At 42.3% G+C, this 17,118-nt stretch overlaps 1 protein-coding gene across 3 annotated transcripts in view; it reads left to right on the top strand.

Annotated features, from left to right (window-relative positions):
- Positions 1 to 8,391, top strand: part of LOC139418633 (protein phosphatase 3 catalytic subunit alpha-like) — a 56,803-nt gene extending 48,412 nt beyond the window's left edge. The window contains exons 9-15 of one of the 3 annotated variants that reach the window (XM_071168242.1): positions 1,127 to 1,252; positions 1,667 to 1,750; positions 3,877 to 3,961; positions 4,105 to 4,202; positions 4,797 to 4,847; positions 5,318 to 5,348; positions 6,467 to 6,603. In XM_071168242.1, coding sequence (XP_071024343.1) covers positions 1,127 to 1,252; positions 1,667 to 1,750; positions 3,877 to 3,961; positions 4,105 to 4,202; positions 4,797 to 4,847; positions 5,318 to 5,348; positions 6,467 to 6,494 — 503 coding nt within the window. In that variant the 3' untranslated portion in view covers positions 6,495 to 6,603. Of the gene's footprint in view, positions 1 to 1,126; positions 1,253 to 1,666; positions 1,751 to 3,876; positions 3,962 to 4,104; positions 4,203 to 4,796; positions 4,848 to 5,317; positions 5,349 to 6,466 lie in introns of all 3 variants that reach the window. The other 2 variants (XM_071168240.1, XM_071168241.1) reach the window with 2 other exon arrangements.
- Positions 8,392 to 17,118: the final 8,727 nt, after the last annotated feature.

Below are 17,118 nucleotides of genomic sequence, written 5' to 3'. Positions count from 1 at the left end.
GTTTCTCCACGGCTTTTCTGGGACTCAAGAGGGGCACCTAGTGGTTGATCTGATCTCTCTCTATGGGTCTCTGCCTGTCTCTGTTTCTTCCTGTTTCTCTCTCACTCTGTCTGCCCTTGTCTCACTACCTCTCCCGCTGCCTCTGTGTCCCTGCCTCTGTCTGTCTCTGTGTTTCTGTGTCTCCCTGCCTCTGTTTCCCTCTCACTCTTCTCTTCCTCTGCCTCTGCCTCTGCCTGTCTCTGTATGTCTCTGTGTTTCTGTGCCTCTCTGCCCCTGTTTCCCTCTCACTCTCTCTTCCTCTGCCTCTGTTTCTCTCTGCCTCTGTCTGCCTCTGTCTGTCCCTGAGTTTCTGTGTCCGTCTCTCTCTCACTCACACGCAAACACATATCAGGATGTGCAACCCCACAAGACTAAGAATGTTGCTCCAGCCTAGTATCTCCTTGCCACTATGAAGAGCCAGTGTGTTATACGAGCTCTACTCTTGGTTTCATTTTTTGATTATTAGATGTCTTTCCTTGTGGTGGTGTTTTATACAGTCATTCAAAGAAAGTGTGTTTTTAGATGTCGTGGATTGTGTTACAACTTTTAGTAAAAAAAAGGCTCCTTCCTAAAGCATATTTGTCAAGAGACAAAACTCCTATATCAAGCGTATACTGTATATAGTGGAAGTAGCATAGGGAAGCATTGTCATAATTATCCTTGCTTAGCATCAGCCGCTGCTGCTGGTTTCAAATACATGCGACAACAACAAAACATTAAAAAAATCAATCTCTGTGAATATATCCCTGGTAGAAGAAGTACATCCGATGCTTTGTGTTCTGTCTGCAACGGAAGGCATGAAACGCTGGTGTGAGAGGGGTGGAAAAAACCATGGCGTCTTGGGAATTGACAGGATTTCGAACGCGTTTCCATGCAACGCTGCGTTGGGGGGGCTCAACATGGAGAATGTGACTTTGAACCGTGAGCCCGGAAGACATACAGAGCTTTAGCAATGTATCACTCAACACACCGATGGTCATTTTTACTGTGTTGTTTCTGCACATCTATGTTTTGTGTAGCAATGTGTGTTTCCATGCTGAAATGTTTTATTTTACCGGGACCCTCTCAAGTTGTTCCCCCTCCACAGCTGCAGTCCTGAAGTATGAGAACAACGTGATGAACATCCGGCAGTTCAACTGCTCCCCTCATCCCTACTGGCTGCCCAACTTCATGGACGTGTTCACCTGGTCCCTGCCCTTTGTGGGGGAGAAAGGTGCCACTACCACCCTTTCCTTATTCATTAGTAACGCATTTATCAGTGTAATGACTAATGAGTACAGTGGTGTTTTAATACTGGTTCATCACACTGAGCTAAGTTAGGGGTTCCCAAACCTTTTCTGCACACAACCCCAAATTGACACACTAAAAAAAAATATGCAGGGGATCACTTTTGGAAAATTTATATTTATTTTCCTGACCCCAAGTCTGGTGTTACAAAATCATCTTATTTTGATAGTATAGACTATGTTTGTATAGACTAACATTCAGCGTGACATATGCAGGCTCTTAGACTGCTACGATATGCAATGACTGTGTCCTTCCTATACTTACCCTCTTACTACATTTAATCATAAACAAATATGTGTGGCAGCACCCTCATCTGAGAACCTTTGACCCTTGTCAACAGTCACAGAGATGCTGGTGAATGTGTTGAGCATCTGCTCTGACGACGAGCTCATGAATGACGGAGACGACCAAGAGATCCTTGATGGTGAGTCACTCATATACTGTACTGTTAAGAGTCCAATGTAGCCATTTAAAAAAAAATATATATCAATATCAAATAATTTCTGGGTATCAATTAAGTACCTTACTGGTCAAAAAGAAACAAAAATGGCTTCTTAGCAAAGAGCAATTTCTCAAGCAATAATTTTGCTAGGACTGTCTGTGAGTGGTCTGAGTGGGGAGGGGAGAACTGAGAACTAGCTGTTATTGGCAGAGAGGTTTGGAACTCTTTCTTATTGGTCTATTAAGGAATTTAATTGAATTCAGGTGGTCTTTTCATACGGCTCTTACACTTAAAGAGCATTGTCATAATTTTCACAGTTATATTATCCAACCTCAGAGTGTGGAAATATATACACTACTGTTCAAAAGTTTGGGGTCACTTAGAAATGTCCTTGTTTTTGAAAGAAAAGCTATTTTTGTGTCCATTAAAATATCATATTGATCAGAAATACAGTGTAGACATTGTTAATGTTGTAAATGACTATTGTAGCTGTAAACGGCTGATTTTTGTTTTTTAATAGAATATCTACATAGGCGTGCAGAGGCCCATTATCAACAACCATCACAGCTGAAAACTGTTGTTCTGATTAAAGAATCAATCAAACTGGCCTTCTTTAGACTAGTTGAGTATCTGGAGCATCAGCATTTGTAGGTTCGATTACAGGCTCAAAATGGCCAGAAACAAATACCTTTCTTCTGAAACTAGTCAGTCTATTCTTGTTCTGGGAAATTAATGCTATTAAATGTGAGATTTCGTACAACACTGTGTACTACTCCCTTCACAGAACAGCTCAAACTGTCTCTAACCATAATAGAAAGAGGAGTGGGAGACCCCAGTGCACAACTGAGCAAGAGGACAAGTACATTAGAGTGTCTAGATTGAGAAACAAATGTCTCACAAGTCCTCAACTGGGAGCTTCATTAAATAGTACCCGCAAAACACCAGTCTCAACGTCAACCGTGAAGAGGCAACTCCGGGATGCTGGCCTTCTAAGCAGAGTTGCAAAGAAAAAGCCACATCTCAGACTGGATAATAAAAAGAAAAGATTAAGATGGGCAAAATAACACAGACACTGGACAGAGGAACTCTGTCTAGAAGGCCAGCATCCCAGAGTCGCCTCTTCACTGTTGACATTGATACTTGTGTTTGCGGGTACTATTTAATGAAGCTGCCAGTTGAGGACTTGTGAGGCGTCTGTTTCTCAAACTAGACACTCTAATGTACTTGTCCTCTTGCTCAGTTGTGCACCGGGGCCTCCCAATCTTCTTTCTATTCTGGTTAGAGACAGTTTGCGCTGTTCTGTGAAGGGAGTAGTACACAGCGTTGTACGAGATCTTCAGTTTCTTGGCAATTTCTCACATGGAATAGCCTTCATTTCTCAGAACAACAATAGACTGACGAGTTCAGAAGAAAGGTCTTTGTTTCTAGCTATTTTGAGCCTGTAATCGAACCCACAAATGCTGATGCTCCAGATACGCAACTAGTCTAAAGGCCAGTTTTATTGCTTCTTTAATCAACACAACAGTTGTCAGCTGTGCTAACATAATTGCAAAAGGGTTTTCTAATGATCAATTAACCTTTTAAAATGATAAACTTGGATTAGCTGACACAACATGCCGTTGAAACACAGGAGTGATGGTTTCTGATAATGGGCCTCTGCACGCTTATGTATTCCATTTAAAATCAGCCATTTCCAGCTACAATAGCCATTTCCAACATTAACAATGTCTACACTGTATTTCTGATCAATTTGACGCTATTTTAACGGACCAAAAATAAGTGCTTTTCTTTCAAAAATAAGAACATTTTTAAGTGATCCCAAACCTTTGAACGATAGAGTATATAATAGACAGGACAAATCAAGTTTTTGACTGCACTAGGCCTTTAAGAATCCATTCGTGCTGTAGTGTATCACATTCCCCTCCCTGGCATAGATCCTGCTAAACAATTTAAAAACAATGTATGTGTACAGTATATTAAATGTCCTCTGGGTATTTGTTTGTTATGAGGGGCTCTTTGAATTACCTTTAAAGAATATCAATGGATCACTTCAATGTGGCCCATCGACTCACTCCTGAGATCTGAAAATGAGTGTTCTCTCTTTCTAGCCAACGCAGCTGCAGCTCGGAAGGAGGTCATCAGGAACAAGATCCGCGCCATCGGGAAAATGGCCACGATGTTCAAAGTGCTTCGGTGAGAATGTTCTTCACCTCACTTCACATGAGCTGTTACACATCTCTAATGCGGAATATAGAGTTATTATAATTGAGTGTATACAGTAGAAGCCGACATGAGTGATCTTTGTGGATGCCCTCTGACCTGTGTGTGTCCTGCAGGGAGGAGAGTGAGAACGTGTTGACGCTGAAGGGCCTGACGCCTACTGGCATGCTGCCCAGTGGGGTGCTCTCTGGGGGAAAACAGACCCTGCAGAGTGGTGAGGACCAGGCCCAAGCCAGGCCATGTTTTTTTCTATCCTCCCTCCCTCCGCCCCGCCTGCCCTCTCCTCGTCTCCCACCCTGTCTATCCGTTCCTCTTTCTATCACTGTGACTCTTACTCTCTTTCTGTCACAGTCTCCGTCGCTCTCCATCTCTCCCTGGGTCTTTGTCTTCGTATCCGTCCTCTGGTCCCTTTGTTTCTGACCCAGGTTTGCGCAGCCACCCGTAACTCTGGAGGACTGCAGATTCTGCCCGCTTTAGCTATAGCTCGACACTAGAGAGAGAGAGAGACAGTCATCTCACCTGCATTCACTCCCTTCGAGTTGCTATTTGAAAAGCTGGGTGAGGTGTCTGTGGGCCTCCAGAGTCACTCTAGCCCAGCCCTGGGGTGTTCCCCAGTCCTTTGGTCACTCAGTCTGTTGTGTTCTACAGAGACTGGAGTGGGCTGCTGATCCAGCCTCCCTGGCTGTGTTGCTGGGTTACATGTGTGTCTCGCTGGTCTCTGGCCAGCTGCCTACCTACCGCCGGGGGGCTGCATTCTGCATGGCTTTGTCAGAAGTAACTCGCTCCCCTCCTTTCCCCCTCCCCCCAGCCACCACCGAGGCCATCGAAGCCATCGACACAGACACTGAGGACGGAGAAGGTAAAGCTGCGTCCCCCACCCCACCCGTTTCAGCAGGACATGCATTGGGTCGACTACCCATCGGTGACAATAGCAGTTCATATTCAGCCTGCATCGAACATCTCAGACGGACAGTTGGTTTAGAGTGGGTAGCACGGAACTTTGCAGTACCTTGATTACAAGATATCTCAACTATATCAGTTATGATATAAGGGCCAGGATATATAACAATAATTACATAGTGTGCTTAATGAAAAACAAAGCTTTTTCACAAGTTTGATACTTTACGTAAAAATACAAATGCACATATATTAACAAATATACCGGTACATATAAACACATGGATTTGTATGGAAGTAATTTAAGCCATGCAAAGTGAGGTGCTACCAAGAGATGCATGATGGTTTCGGGTGCCTTTTTATGCTCAGGCATGATTCCTTCTTTTTATTTTGGGGGATTTGGCTTATCTTCCGCCCCCATCTGGTTGAAAGATGCATCGCATGCAGGGAGAACAGGACACAGGTGAGCCCTAAAGGTGAAATACAGTATGCATCATGATGTCAACTGAATGATATCATGAGCGTGATGCTATCTGTGTGAACCATAGAGTCTCTGGACACTTAGTACCCATTTGACAGCTGCAGTTAAACAACTGCCTGCATCACGGCAGAGTTGTGATAAACTATCAGGACTACGTATGTAGCAGTGGAGGCTGCTGAGGGGAGGATGGCTCATAATAATGTCTAGAATGGCGTCAATGGAGTGGTATCAACCACATGGAAACCAAAGTCTTTGGTGTGATTGATACCATTCCATTGACTCCATTCCGGACATTATTATGGGCCGTCCTCCCCTCACCAGCCTCCACTAGTATGTAGTATGACATGCTTATGCCATGTAGCTGGTACTGTAATGTCACGTTGGCTTCATGATGCATAATAATAACAACAGTAAAAGAAGGGTGCCCTTCAGGTAAAGGAGGGTGCTATAGTGATAAACAAGGGTCCCATTTTAGTAAAGGAGGGTGCTAGTGTAGAAAACAAGGGTCCCATTTTAGTAAAGGAGGCTGCCATTCTAATAAACTAATGTGCTATTCTAGTAAACGAGGATGCCATTTGAGTAAAGGAGGGTGCTGGGTGCTATTGTAGTAAACAAGGGTGTCATTCTAGTACAGGACACGAGGGTGGTATTATAGCCATGGTTGTTTCTCTGAGTGGCTGGGTGAGTCGAATGACTCATTATCCCAGATGTTTCTCTTAGAAGAGCCTGTGAACATCCCAAGGGTTCTGATATCACTCTGTCCACAATTAAATCTTATTCAAATCATCTTTGTCTTACTCAAAGCTGTGTTCAGATGTTCTCTCTAGACGCGTGTCAAATGATCTTTGAAATCACAATGCTAGCTTGTACTGCTATGTGACATGAGAACGCTATGTTTAAGGGACTGAACTATTGTAATGTTCTATTATGTTGAGGCCCAGTGTGGTACTTCCCAATAATATTTGTACCATATGAGCGTACACAAAGAGGTTTTTCAAAGGATTTAAAATCCAGGTTTATTATTTATGAATGCTGTCATGAGACCGTGATTCTGATCCCTTGTGTCCCCCTTCTCTCCTCCCACCTGTCCCTCCCCTCAGCCATCCGTGGGTTCTCTCCCCAGCATAAGATCGCCAGCTTCGAAGAAGCTAAGGGGCTAGACCGTATCAACGAGCGCATGCCACCCCGCAGAGTCGGGGTCAACCACGTGGGACAGTCCATGGGCAAGATGAACATGTCCGAGGCCAACGGCACGGAAGATAATGACAATGACAATGACAACAGCAACGTCCAGTGATGCTGAGGCCCGCCCCAGAGCTCATGCTACTGCTGCGCTGTGCGACAAGACATCGCCAAATCGTGATATCAGACCTCCGAATAAAGATACAACAAAACACAGACACAACACATCTGCATCTACCGCTGCTGCTCCTACATCCAATTAGAGAAACTAATCAAATGTTAAGTCTCTTGTACAAATGGGTAAGGTGGTATATTTTTTGACGCCAGGTCACCACATGGGGGGAACTGAGCTCAGAAGGGGAGGTTTTCCCACTCTTTGGTCTGTGGATTGGGAGGGGGTAGTAGGGTCAGAGATTAGGGAAGGGACATGGAGGAGGCGAGCGGGGCGGGATGGAACTAGTTGGGATGAGGTCAAGGGGGTGTGGTCCTGTGGGTGTGTCTGCTGGTCCCTTTCTCAGTCCAATCACAGACCGAGTATGCAGGGTTTAGAGTCCCGAACTCTCTCCCATGTCCGCTACATCCTCAAAGGGTCTGATACGAGACCCATGCCACACACACATTTTACTATTTATGATTAAGTTTCACTCGTGAAATCATCTCATACAGAAATAATCTCGCTACTCAACATGTTTTGCTACTAGTAGTAATAAAAACAAATCCAAAAAGAGAAAATGTTATTTGTAAGAAAGGGCATTTGAGAAGAAAAAATATGTACATTTTAATACTTGCAATGCAATCTTACCCGGAGAACTTTTATTTCTTGATTTATTTTGTGGTAAGACGCCATGAGCCTGCAGAGGGTAGGGGTGGAACGTGGGCTTGACTGTGGCCTGTCCACCAACCAAAGCCACAGTCTGTCATGTTTAGGGGCTGCAGTTCCAGCTACCTTCCACCTACCTTCTACCTGATTGTTTTTCACTTGCCTGTAACTAAAGAGAGAGAATGCACACGGTATGTCAAATCTGCTGTCGCAGTAAAAAAAAAAAAAATCTTATATCTATATATATAATTAATTATAAAGATGGACAATAACAAAGACAATGATTTTTAACAGCATCTACGTTATGGAACGCATCAATGCATGCATTTAAGTTCCTTATTGATATGTACAATTTTTATTGTGATGTGTTTCAATAGAGTAGACTTGAATTATTTCCCTCTTCAAAGATATTTTGTTTTTTTTACATATCATGTTTCGTTCTTGCTTCCTTTGATTAGTTTTTTGTACATTTTGTCATCAATATTATTTGTAATTTTATTACGGTTTTGTATTTTTATATTGTTTCGCTCTACAGACACAGATGCTCTCTTTAAGGTGTGAAGCCTTGTGTTTTTTTTCTGTTCTGTTGGTGTACAGAAGTTATTCAATCCTTTGAATGGACTTATTACTCCGTGATAAGCAACATTCAGGCTACCAAAGCATGCTCGCATGGTTTGTTCAAATGTAAACAAATTGGACATAATGAAAATCCTGTGTCTCACTTTCTTTTAAAAGGAAAAAATATATATTCTCATTAGTTCTTGATGATATTCCTATGATTCTAACGATTTAAGCTTACAGTTTTTCCCCACCCTTCCACTGTTTTCTGATCCTTGATTGGTCTAGACATGGTTTATTTCGAAGAAGGAATTTCATGGATTTTAACTTGTGACAATTTTTCTTGTAATTTCCTCTGGAACTAATTTTTGGCATTTGAATTCCTAAATGATACACATATGGTAAGCATGCCCTATGGGACAAATCACATTTTTTACTCTTGAATAAAATATGCATGAATCAGTAGTGTGGCTTCCAGTTTCTTATCGATAGATAGGAAATGTGTGCAACGTGATGTAAATAGGATGCCTTTTCACAATTTAAGCCACACCTAAACAGTATGCTCTGCGGGACGAAGTGGGTGTGTCTGCTGCGCATATGTAAAATGGGCAGCTTCACTGTTTTCAAAGGGAGCTGCTTTTCACAGCCAACTTGGATCCCATACAGTGGGCGAATGTGCTTTTCTCTCCAGGTTCCATGTGGGCATTCGGTCTGCTTCCCGTCATTCTTCCACAGGAAACTCTGGGAACAGCATCACACAGGCCATGGCAACCACTCCCACCTCACACTGAACCCAATGTAGGGGGCAAGTCTATGGATCAAGATGGTAACATCCCGCTACCAGGACCTTAACCATACTCATTAACACATACACCCAGACTCAGGCCACAAGTTGAGCCAGCTGCCTTACAGACAGACATACTACTCAGAGAGTCTCCATTCTCTCTCCTACACAGTGGCTCCTCTTGCCCCTGGGTGACCTCACACCCTCATTCATTTTACACACACACACACACACACACACACACACACACACACACACACACACACACACACACACACACACACACACACACACACACACACACACACACACACACACACACACACACACAGTGGGAACGTAAGACACTCCAGTCAGAGGAAACGTTGTAGATTTGGACATTGATCTGCTTCTATATCCCGTCACTCTACCTTGTGTTTCTCCTCATTCCAGCCGGTAGGTTCAAATCAAAAAGGCAGCGTAGCCAGATTACAGGTACTGTTGACATTTATTAAATTGTACCGAAACTTCCAGTTGTCATCACAACTCTCCTCACAGTACATGTCAAACGTTTGGACAACTACTCATTCAAGGGTTTTTCTTTATTTATTTTTACTATTTTCTACATTGTAGAACTATGAAATACCACATGTAGTAACCAAAATCATGTAGTAACCAAAAGTGTTAAACAAATCAAAATACATTTTCTATGTGAGATTCTTCAAATAGCCACCATTTGCCTTGATGACAGCTTTGCACACTCTTGGCATTCTCTCAACCAGCTTCATGAGGTAGTCACCTGGAATGCATTTCAATTAACAGGTGTGCCTTGTTAAAAGTTCATTTGTGGAATTTATTTACTTAATGACTTTGAGACAATTAGTTGTGTTGTTACAATGGTATACAGAAGAGAGCCCTATTTGGTATAAAATACCAAGTCCATATTACAGCAAGAACAGCTCAAATAAGCAAAGAGAAATGACAGTTCATTATTTTAAGACATGAAGGTCAGTCAATATGGAAAATTAAGAACTTTGACAGTTTCTTCAAGTGCAGTCGCAAAACCCATCAAGCGCTATGATGAAACTGGCTCTCAGGAGGACCGCCACAGGAAAGGAAGACCCAGAGTTACCTCTGCTGCAAAGGATAATTTAAGTAGAGTTAACTACACCTCAGATTGGAGCCCAAATAAATGCTTCAGAGTTCAAGTAACAGACACAACTCACATCTTTTCCCACCAGAGATGTGTTTCCAACAAATTGACTTGTAATTTTAAATGTATTTATTTATTTTATTATAAATGTATTTTATTCATAATACAAAAATCAACTTACATTGCTACATCAAACATGTCTAACAAACCAAACACAGGTATTAACAATGCTCAAACATACAAAAAATATAAATACAAATAAAATACAAAAATGAAACAATTTAAGTGCAATTATTTTCACTCTGAAAATATCTTATTATAATGATTCATGAAGATGTTATTCTTTTTGTTATTCACTAGGGTTAGTGTTTTAATAAGATAATTCAATTCAATATAGAATTTTTGAATTTTTGTTTGTGTATAAAGTATTTGGCAACAAGAATAAAAAAAAATAACAATCATTTCAGTGGTTTTGTTATCATTGCAATAGTAACATATAATATATTTTATGTTAAAATTATAGGTAGTGTTCATAATGGTAAATAAGTACTGTGCAAGGTTTTCCCAAAATTCTGACACAAATTTACATTCAAAGAACAAGTGAGACAGAATCTCACTTTCTTTTATACAGAAAACGCAGATATCATCAATAGCCACAAATTTGGAAATCATAGAATTACATGGATATATCTTATGCAAAATGTTGAAGTGCACTTCCTTAACTTTGTTTGGTATACAGTATTTGTAAGGCCTTAACCATGCATTTTTCCAGACAATGTCAGGAATAAGCATGTTCCAGAAAAACTTTCCTCTCGGTGTAAGTTGGTTTTGTGAATGAAGAATTTGTCTTATATATTTATTACAACAAGATTTCTCAAGTAAGCCCACGCCTTCCAATCTGAGTTCTGGATAAACTTTGTGATCATTCCCAAAATTAAGATGACTTTTCAAATTAACTTGTAGATAAAAGGCTGTGCGTGATGACGTAAAATTCCCATGTACCGAATAAAAAATACAAGTTAAGGGTTTCCATAGCATTTTTAACTATACTTGTGGTTTTCTCACAAAAAGAGTTTGCATTATATAGCCAGTTTGCCCACTCTGGTATTGGCATATGCATTATAGCCAACAGACAGATAATGCTGTTGTCTAGAGTGTACATAAAGCCTACATCAGGGGTTCACAAACCTTTTTAAGCCCGCTACTCCATTTTGATATCTGAAAACTGTCACGACCCCAACCATGTGAAACAAATGTTATAATTAACGGCAAATGAACAATTTTTTTTCTTTGGGGCTATGGCAGTCAATTGAAAAAAATTCTAACAGTATTTCCCATGGTCTTCTCAACTCACCATCACATACTTTTAATGTGGGGCTATGACAGTCAATTGCATATTAGTCTGACTTACACCATGGCATTGTTGAATACTTGTTTCTGATTGGCTTTAAGGGCATTCTAGAGCACACATTGTTTCCCTGTAACACACGTGGATGGTAGAATTCAATGGCTACAGTTCATCCTCACATGTTCTGTGTTTGAGCTGCTTTTGAAAGCGAAAGTCGAGTTGTAAACATTTATAGGCATTGTTGAATTCGATATTCACCATGGCAAGCTAGGACTGATGGTTTGTTTGATTAGCTAAACTAGCAAGTCTGTTTGGTTACCACAGCAACTACTGTAGCTAGGCCTATCCAGTAAACTTGCTAGCTACTTCAGTGGATGTTGAACACATTTCTACTGGCAAATGAACACCAATTTGTTCAATTACAGCCATGGTATAATAGGGATAATCAACTCGGGACTCTATGCGTTCTCTGGAAAATTATGCAACTCTATGGAAGCTCAGTTCCACTCAGCTAGCACATAGTGGAACACACCTTCCGCGTCGTTCATTATTTCCATAGAATGCATAGCCCCTCGTTGATTATCCCTTACTCATCTCTCCACCACTAATGAGATGGGTGTGCTTGATGCATGTCGCTTCAGAGCTTCTCAAAGTCATGGGGCATGGTGACAGTGCGCACCTCATCTCTGCTGTGACAGCCAACCTGGATTGAGATTTGGTTTTAATGCAGATGAGAACACTGAATCCAGCTTCATACCGATATGAGCTGACGAAGGGTACCATGAGTTTTTTTTTTTACCCCCTTTTTCTCCCCAATTTTGTGGTTTCCAATTGTTAGTAGTTACTGTCTTATCTCATCGCTACAACTCCCGTATGGGCTCGGAAGAGACGAAGGTCGAGAGCCATGCGTCCACCGAAACAACCCAACCACACTGCTTCTTAACACAGTGCGCATCCAACCCGGAAGCCAGCCGCACCAATGTGTCGGAGGAAACACCTTACACCTAGGGACCTGGTCAGCGTGCACTGCGCCCGGCCCGCCACAGGAGTCGCTAGTGCGCGATGAGACAAGAATATCCCTACCGGCCAAACCCTCCCTAACCCGGATGACACTAGGCCTATTGTGCGTCGCCCCATGGACCTCCCGGTCGCGGCTGCTGGCTGCGACAGAGCCTGGGCTCGAACCCACAGTCTCTGGTGTACCATGAGTTTTATAGTGCTTTCAATACAACTGGGAACTCTGGACGTCAGTGATCTTCAGGTCAGAAAATTGGAACTCTAGAAAGAGAAGAGGCCCGAGTTCCAAAGCTGGAATTCCGAGTTGGATGACCGTTCAAAACTATTTTTCCCTTCGGAGCTCATTTTTTCCAAGTTCCCAGTTGACTTGAACGCTTAACTGCGGAAGACACATTTCAGTTTAATTCATTCAGTTGTACAACTGACTAGATTTTTCCACTGAAGTCGGAAGTTGGAGATTTCCGAGTTCCCAGTTGTTTTGAATGGAGCATTAATGCTCAGAGGGAGACGGTTCCGTGTCTGCTGGGTATTCCCTGTTAGGAAACAAAACTCCCCCTTAGTGAACCATGAATGCATTAATTCAGATGACAGCTCGATTTCATAGAACATGCTCTGATCCCATATCGCCACATTGTTTTGTGAACAGGCGCAGTGAGTGTGGTTTGATGTAGTTTACAATAGAAGTTACCTGCTGCAGTATACCTCCTAGTTCTGTGCTCAGCTCTGTTGACACCAGATGTTCTCGGTGTATCATACAATGCATCCATGTGGCAGAGGGAGACATACTCATAACTAGGGTGCAGAGGCCCTCCGTCCCGCCATAGATGAAGCCCCATCTGTGCAAAAGCCCACCATTTGATCCCATGGAAACTGTTTTCGTGAATATAGCCATGCAGCACACTGAACATCCCCTGTGCCGTTTCATGCTTGGGAATCGTGAGACAGAACAATATGTCCTCGTGAATAGCATCCCCCGACATGTATGGCGAACAAAAGTAAATGCATGTGCATCTAGGCCCTCTAGAAGTAAGTTTCCCCTTGATTGCTAGAAGCATCAATTCTTCGTTTAACAGGTTATCTGACAAAGGTATTGATGTGAGTTTCTGTGCCTCTGCCTCCCCACATCAATTGCGGCCGGTAACATCAGTCTCTGCAACAGTTTATGGTTTCAGAGCGTAGCAGGCCTAGCCATTCACCGAGAGAATGATTCAAGTAAAACAGTCAAGGGCTGATATTTATTGGAAAGGAGCATCAAGCTCATCACCTTGCGCTTTCACCACCCTGTGAAGTTCATCATCATTTATTTAATCTGTAGCCTATCAAGATTCATGCTTTCCCGTGATGTCATGATGTCATATTTATGCACAGACTTTGATCTACAACAAGTAAATTTGATGGAAACACAACTCTGATGGTAAAATGTGCCAGGGTTTCCCTTAGCCGGGAATTGCGGCATTTGGCCGATAAAAAAATGAAAAGCCAATGAATACAATTGTAGTTGGCCAAATTATCGAGGAGAGGCTGTTTATCATAGCCTACACTGAATTTGTGCTTCAGCACCATTCTCTCATGCCTTGAGGGCAAGTGAGCCTGCTGCTGAGGAGCAAGGCCACTGTCCCTGCCCTAGGCCACTGTTGATTGTACTACTGCTACTGTGCAACTCCCTATTCAGGTAGGAAGCAGTTTTGGAACTTATTTATAATCAGTTGTTTTATCATTATTGTATATCATTGTTATTATTGTAAGCCTATTTATTAATAACAAATCAAAAAAAGAAATATATACACGCAAAACCTGTTTTGTGTAACCCTTTCCTGCGTTCAAATGACTAGTGGCCTCATGGGTGGAATGTTATTAATATTGTTCATAATTTTTTAATTAATAGATTTGAAAGGCGCCGAAAAAGATGCAGTTTTACGATCCCGTAACCAGTTGTGCTATTGTGTATGTTTTTTTTGTGTTATTTGTAAATTATTTTGTACATAATGCTTCTGCCACTGTGTCTTATGACCAAAAATAGCTTCTAGACATCAGGACAGCGATTACTCACCCCGTACTGGAGGAAAACTTTTTCTTCAACGAGTCGGACAGGAAGGATTTACTTCAGATGCCCGACAAGGCCCTCATCCCCGTCATTCGCAGGAGAAAGAGACGGAGGTATCGTAAACAAAGATCCGGGTGCCTTGTTAGGATCCGTTGCCGAGAGGATAATTGGTCCTATTAAAATAAATAAAATAGAATAAAATAGACTACGATCATGTATATCCTACCAACGGGACATTAAAAAATGTCATATCTTTTGTTTCACCGAGTCGTGGCTGAACGACGACATGAATAACATACAGATGCCGGGTTTTAAGCTTTTTCGGCAGGATAGAACAGGGGTGGCGGTCTATGTATATTTGTAAACAACAGCTGATGTACGAAATCTAAGGAAGTCACAAGGTTTTGCTCGCCTGAGGTAGAGTATCTCATGATAAGCTGTAGACCACACTATTTACCAAGAGAGTTTATTTGTATTTTTCGTAGCTGTCTACAGACCACCACAAACTGATGCTGGCACAAAGACCGCACTCAATGAGCTGTATACGGCCATAAGTAAACAGGAAAACGCTCATCTAGAGGCAGCACTCCTATTGGCCGGGACCTTTAATGCAGGAACACTCCAATCCGTTTTATCTCATTTCTACCAGCATGTTAAATGTGCAACCAGAGGGGCAAAAAAAACTCTAGACCACCTTTACTCCACACACAGACATGCGTACAAAGCTCTCCTCTCCTTGTCAAATCTGACCATAATTCTATCCTCCTGATTCCTGCTTACAAACTAAAAACTAAAGCAGGAAGCACCAGTGACTCGGTCAATAAGAAAGAGGTCAGATACAGCAGATGCTAAGCTACAGGACTGTTTTGCTAGCATAGACTGGAATATTTTCCGGGATTCTTCCGATGGCATTGAGCAGTACACCGGCTACAGTCACTGGCTACATCAATATGTGCATTGAGGACGTCGTCCCCACAGTGACCGTACGTACCCCAACCAGAAGCCATGGATTATAGGCCACATCTGCACAGAGCTAAAGGGTAGAGCTGCCGCTTTCAAGGAGCGGGACTCTAACCCGGAAGCTTATAAGAAATCCCGCTATGAACCATCAAACAGGCAAAGCGTCAATACAGGACTAAGATTGAATCGTACTACATCGGCTCAGAAACTCGTAGGATGTGGCAGGGCTTGCAAACTATTACAGACTACAAAGGGAAGCACAGCCGTGAGTTGCCCAGTGACACGAGCCTACCAGACGAGCTAAATTACTTCTATGTTCGCTTCGAGGCAAATAACACTGAAGCATGCATGAGAGCATCAGCTTTTCTTGACGACTGTGTGATTAAGACCTTTAAACAGGTCAACATTCACAAGGCCGCAGGGCCAGATGGATTACCAGGAAGTGTACTCCGAGCATGCGCTCACCAACTGGCAAGTGACATTTTCTACCTGAGTCTGTAATACCAACATGTTTCAAACAGACCACCATAGTCCCTGTGCCCAGGAGCACTAAGGTAATGTGCCTAAATGACTATCGACCCGTAGCACTCACGTCTGTAGCCATGAAGTGCTTTGAAAGGCTGGTCATGGCTCAAATCAACACCATTATCCCAGAAACCCTAGACCCACTCCAATTTGCATTCCTCCCCAACAGATCTACAGATGATGAAATCTCTATTGCACACTGCCTTTCCCACCTGGACAAAAGGAAAACCTATGTGAGAATGCTATCCTTTTTGGGATAGGGGGCAGCATTTTCACTTTTGGATGAATAGCGTGCCCAGAGTGAACTGCCTCCTACTCTGTCCCAGATGCTAATATATGCATATTACTATTAGTATTGGATAGAAGACACTCGAAAGTTTCTAAAACTGTTTGAATGATGTCTGTGAGTATAACAGAACTTATATGGCAGGTGAAAAGCTGAGAAAAATCCAACCAGGAAGTGGGAAAGGTTTGTAGTTTTTCAAAGCTTGGCCGACCGAATACACAGTGTCTATGGAGTCAAGTTGCACTGCCTACGGCTTCCACTAGATGTCAACCGTCTTTAGAAACTTGTCTTAGGATTCTACTATAAAGGAGGCTCATGAGACCTGTTTGAGTCAGTGGTCTGGCAGAGTGCCTTGGTCTCATGACGCATGGTCACAAGAGACTTAGCTCTTGTTCCAGTGCTTTTCTTCAGACATAGGAATTCTCCGGTTGGAACCTTATTGATGATTTATGTTACAAACAACCTAAAGATTGATTCCATACATCGTTTCACTTGTTTCTACGACCTGTAACGGAACTTTTCAAGTTTTTGTCTGGACGAAGTGCTCGCGCCTCATGAAGATGGATTACTGGGCTGAACATACATATATTGTGTAACATGATGTCCTATGAGTGTCATCTGATGAAGATTATCAAAGGTTAGTGATTCATTTTATCTATATTTCTGCTTTTTGTGACTCCTATCTTTGGCTGGAAAAATGGCTGTGTGTTTGGCAGTGACCTAACAATCATATGTTGTGCTTTCGCTGTAAAGCATTTTTGAAATCGGACACGATTAACAATAAGTTTTTCTTTCATTTACTGTATTGGACTTGTTAATGTGTGAAAGTTACATATTTCAAAAAAACATTTTTGAATTTCGCGAGCTGCCTTTTCAGCGGAATGTTGTCGAGGGGTTCGTTAGCAGAACGCCTGCCCTAGAAAGGCTATTCATTGACTACAGCTCAGTGTTCAACACCATAGTGCCCTCAAAGCTCATCACTAAGCTAAGGACCCTGGGACTAAACACCTCCCTCTGCAACTGGATCCTGGACTGCCTGATGGGAAAACTGACATGGTCCAAACACACTAAGACATTCGTTAAATGACAAAGCCTA

This window comes from Oncorhynchus clarkii, chromosome 10 (assembly GCF_045791955.1).
Source record: "Oncorhynchus clarkii lewisi isolate Uvic-CL-2024 chromosome 10, UVic_Ocla_1.0, whole genome shotgun sequence".
Taxonomy (NCBI): domain Eukaryota; kingdom Metazoa; phylum Chordata; class Actinopteri; order Salmoniformes; family Salmonidae; genus Oncorhynchus; species Oncorhynchus clarkii.
Note: the sequence above shows the minus strand (reverse complement) of the source record. Positions and strands in the feature narration are given on the sequence as shown.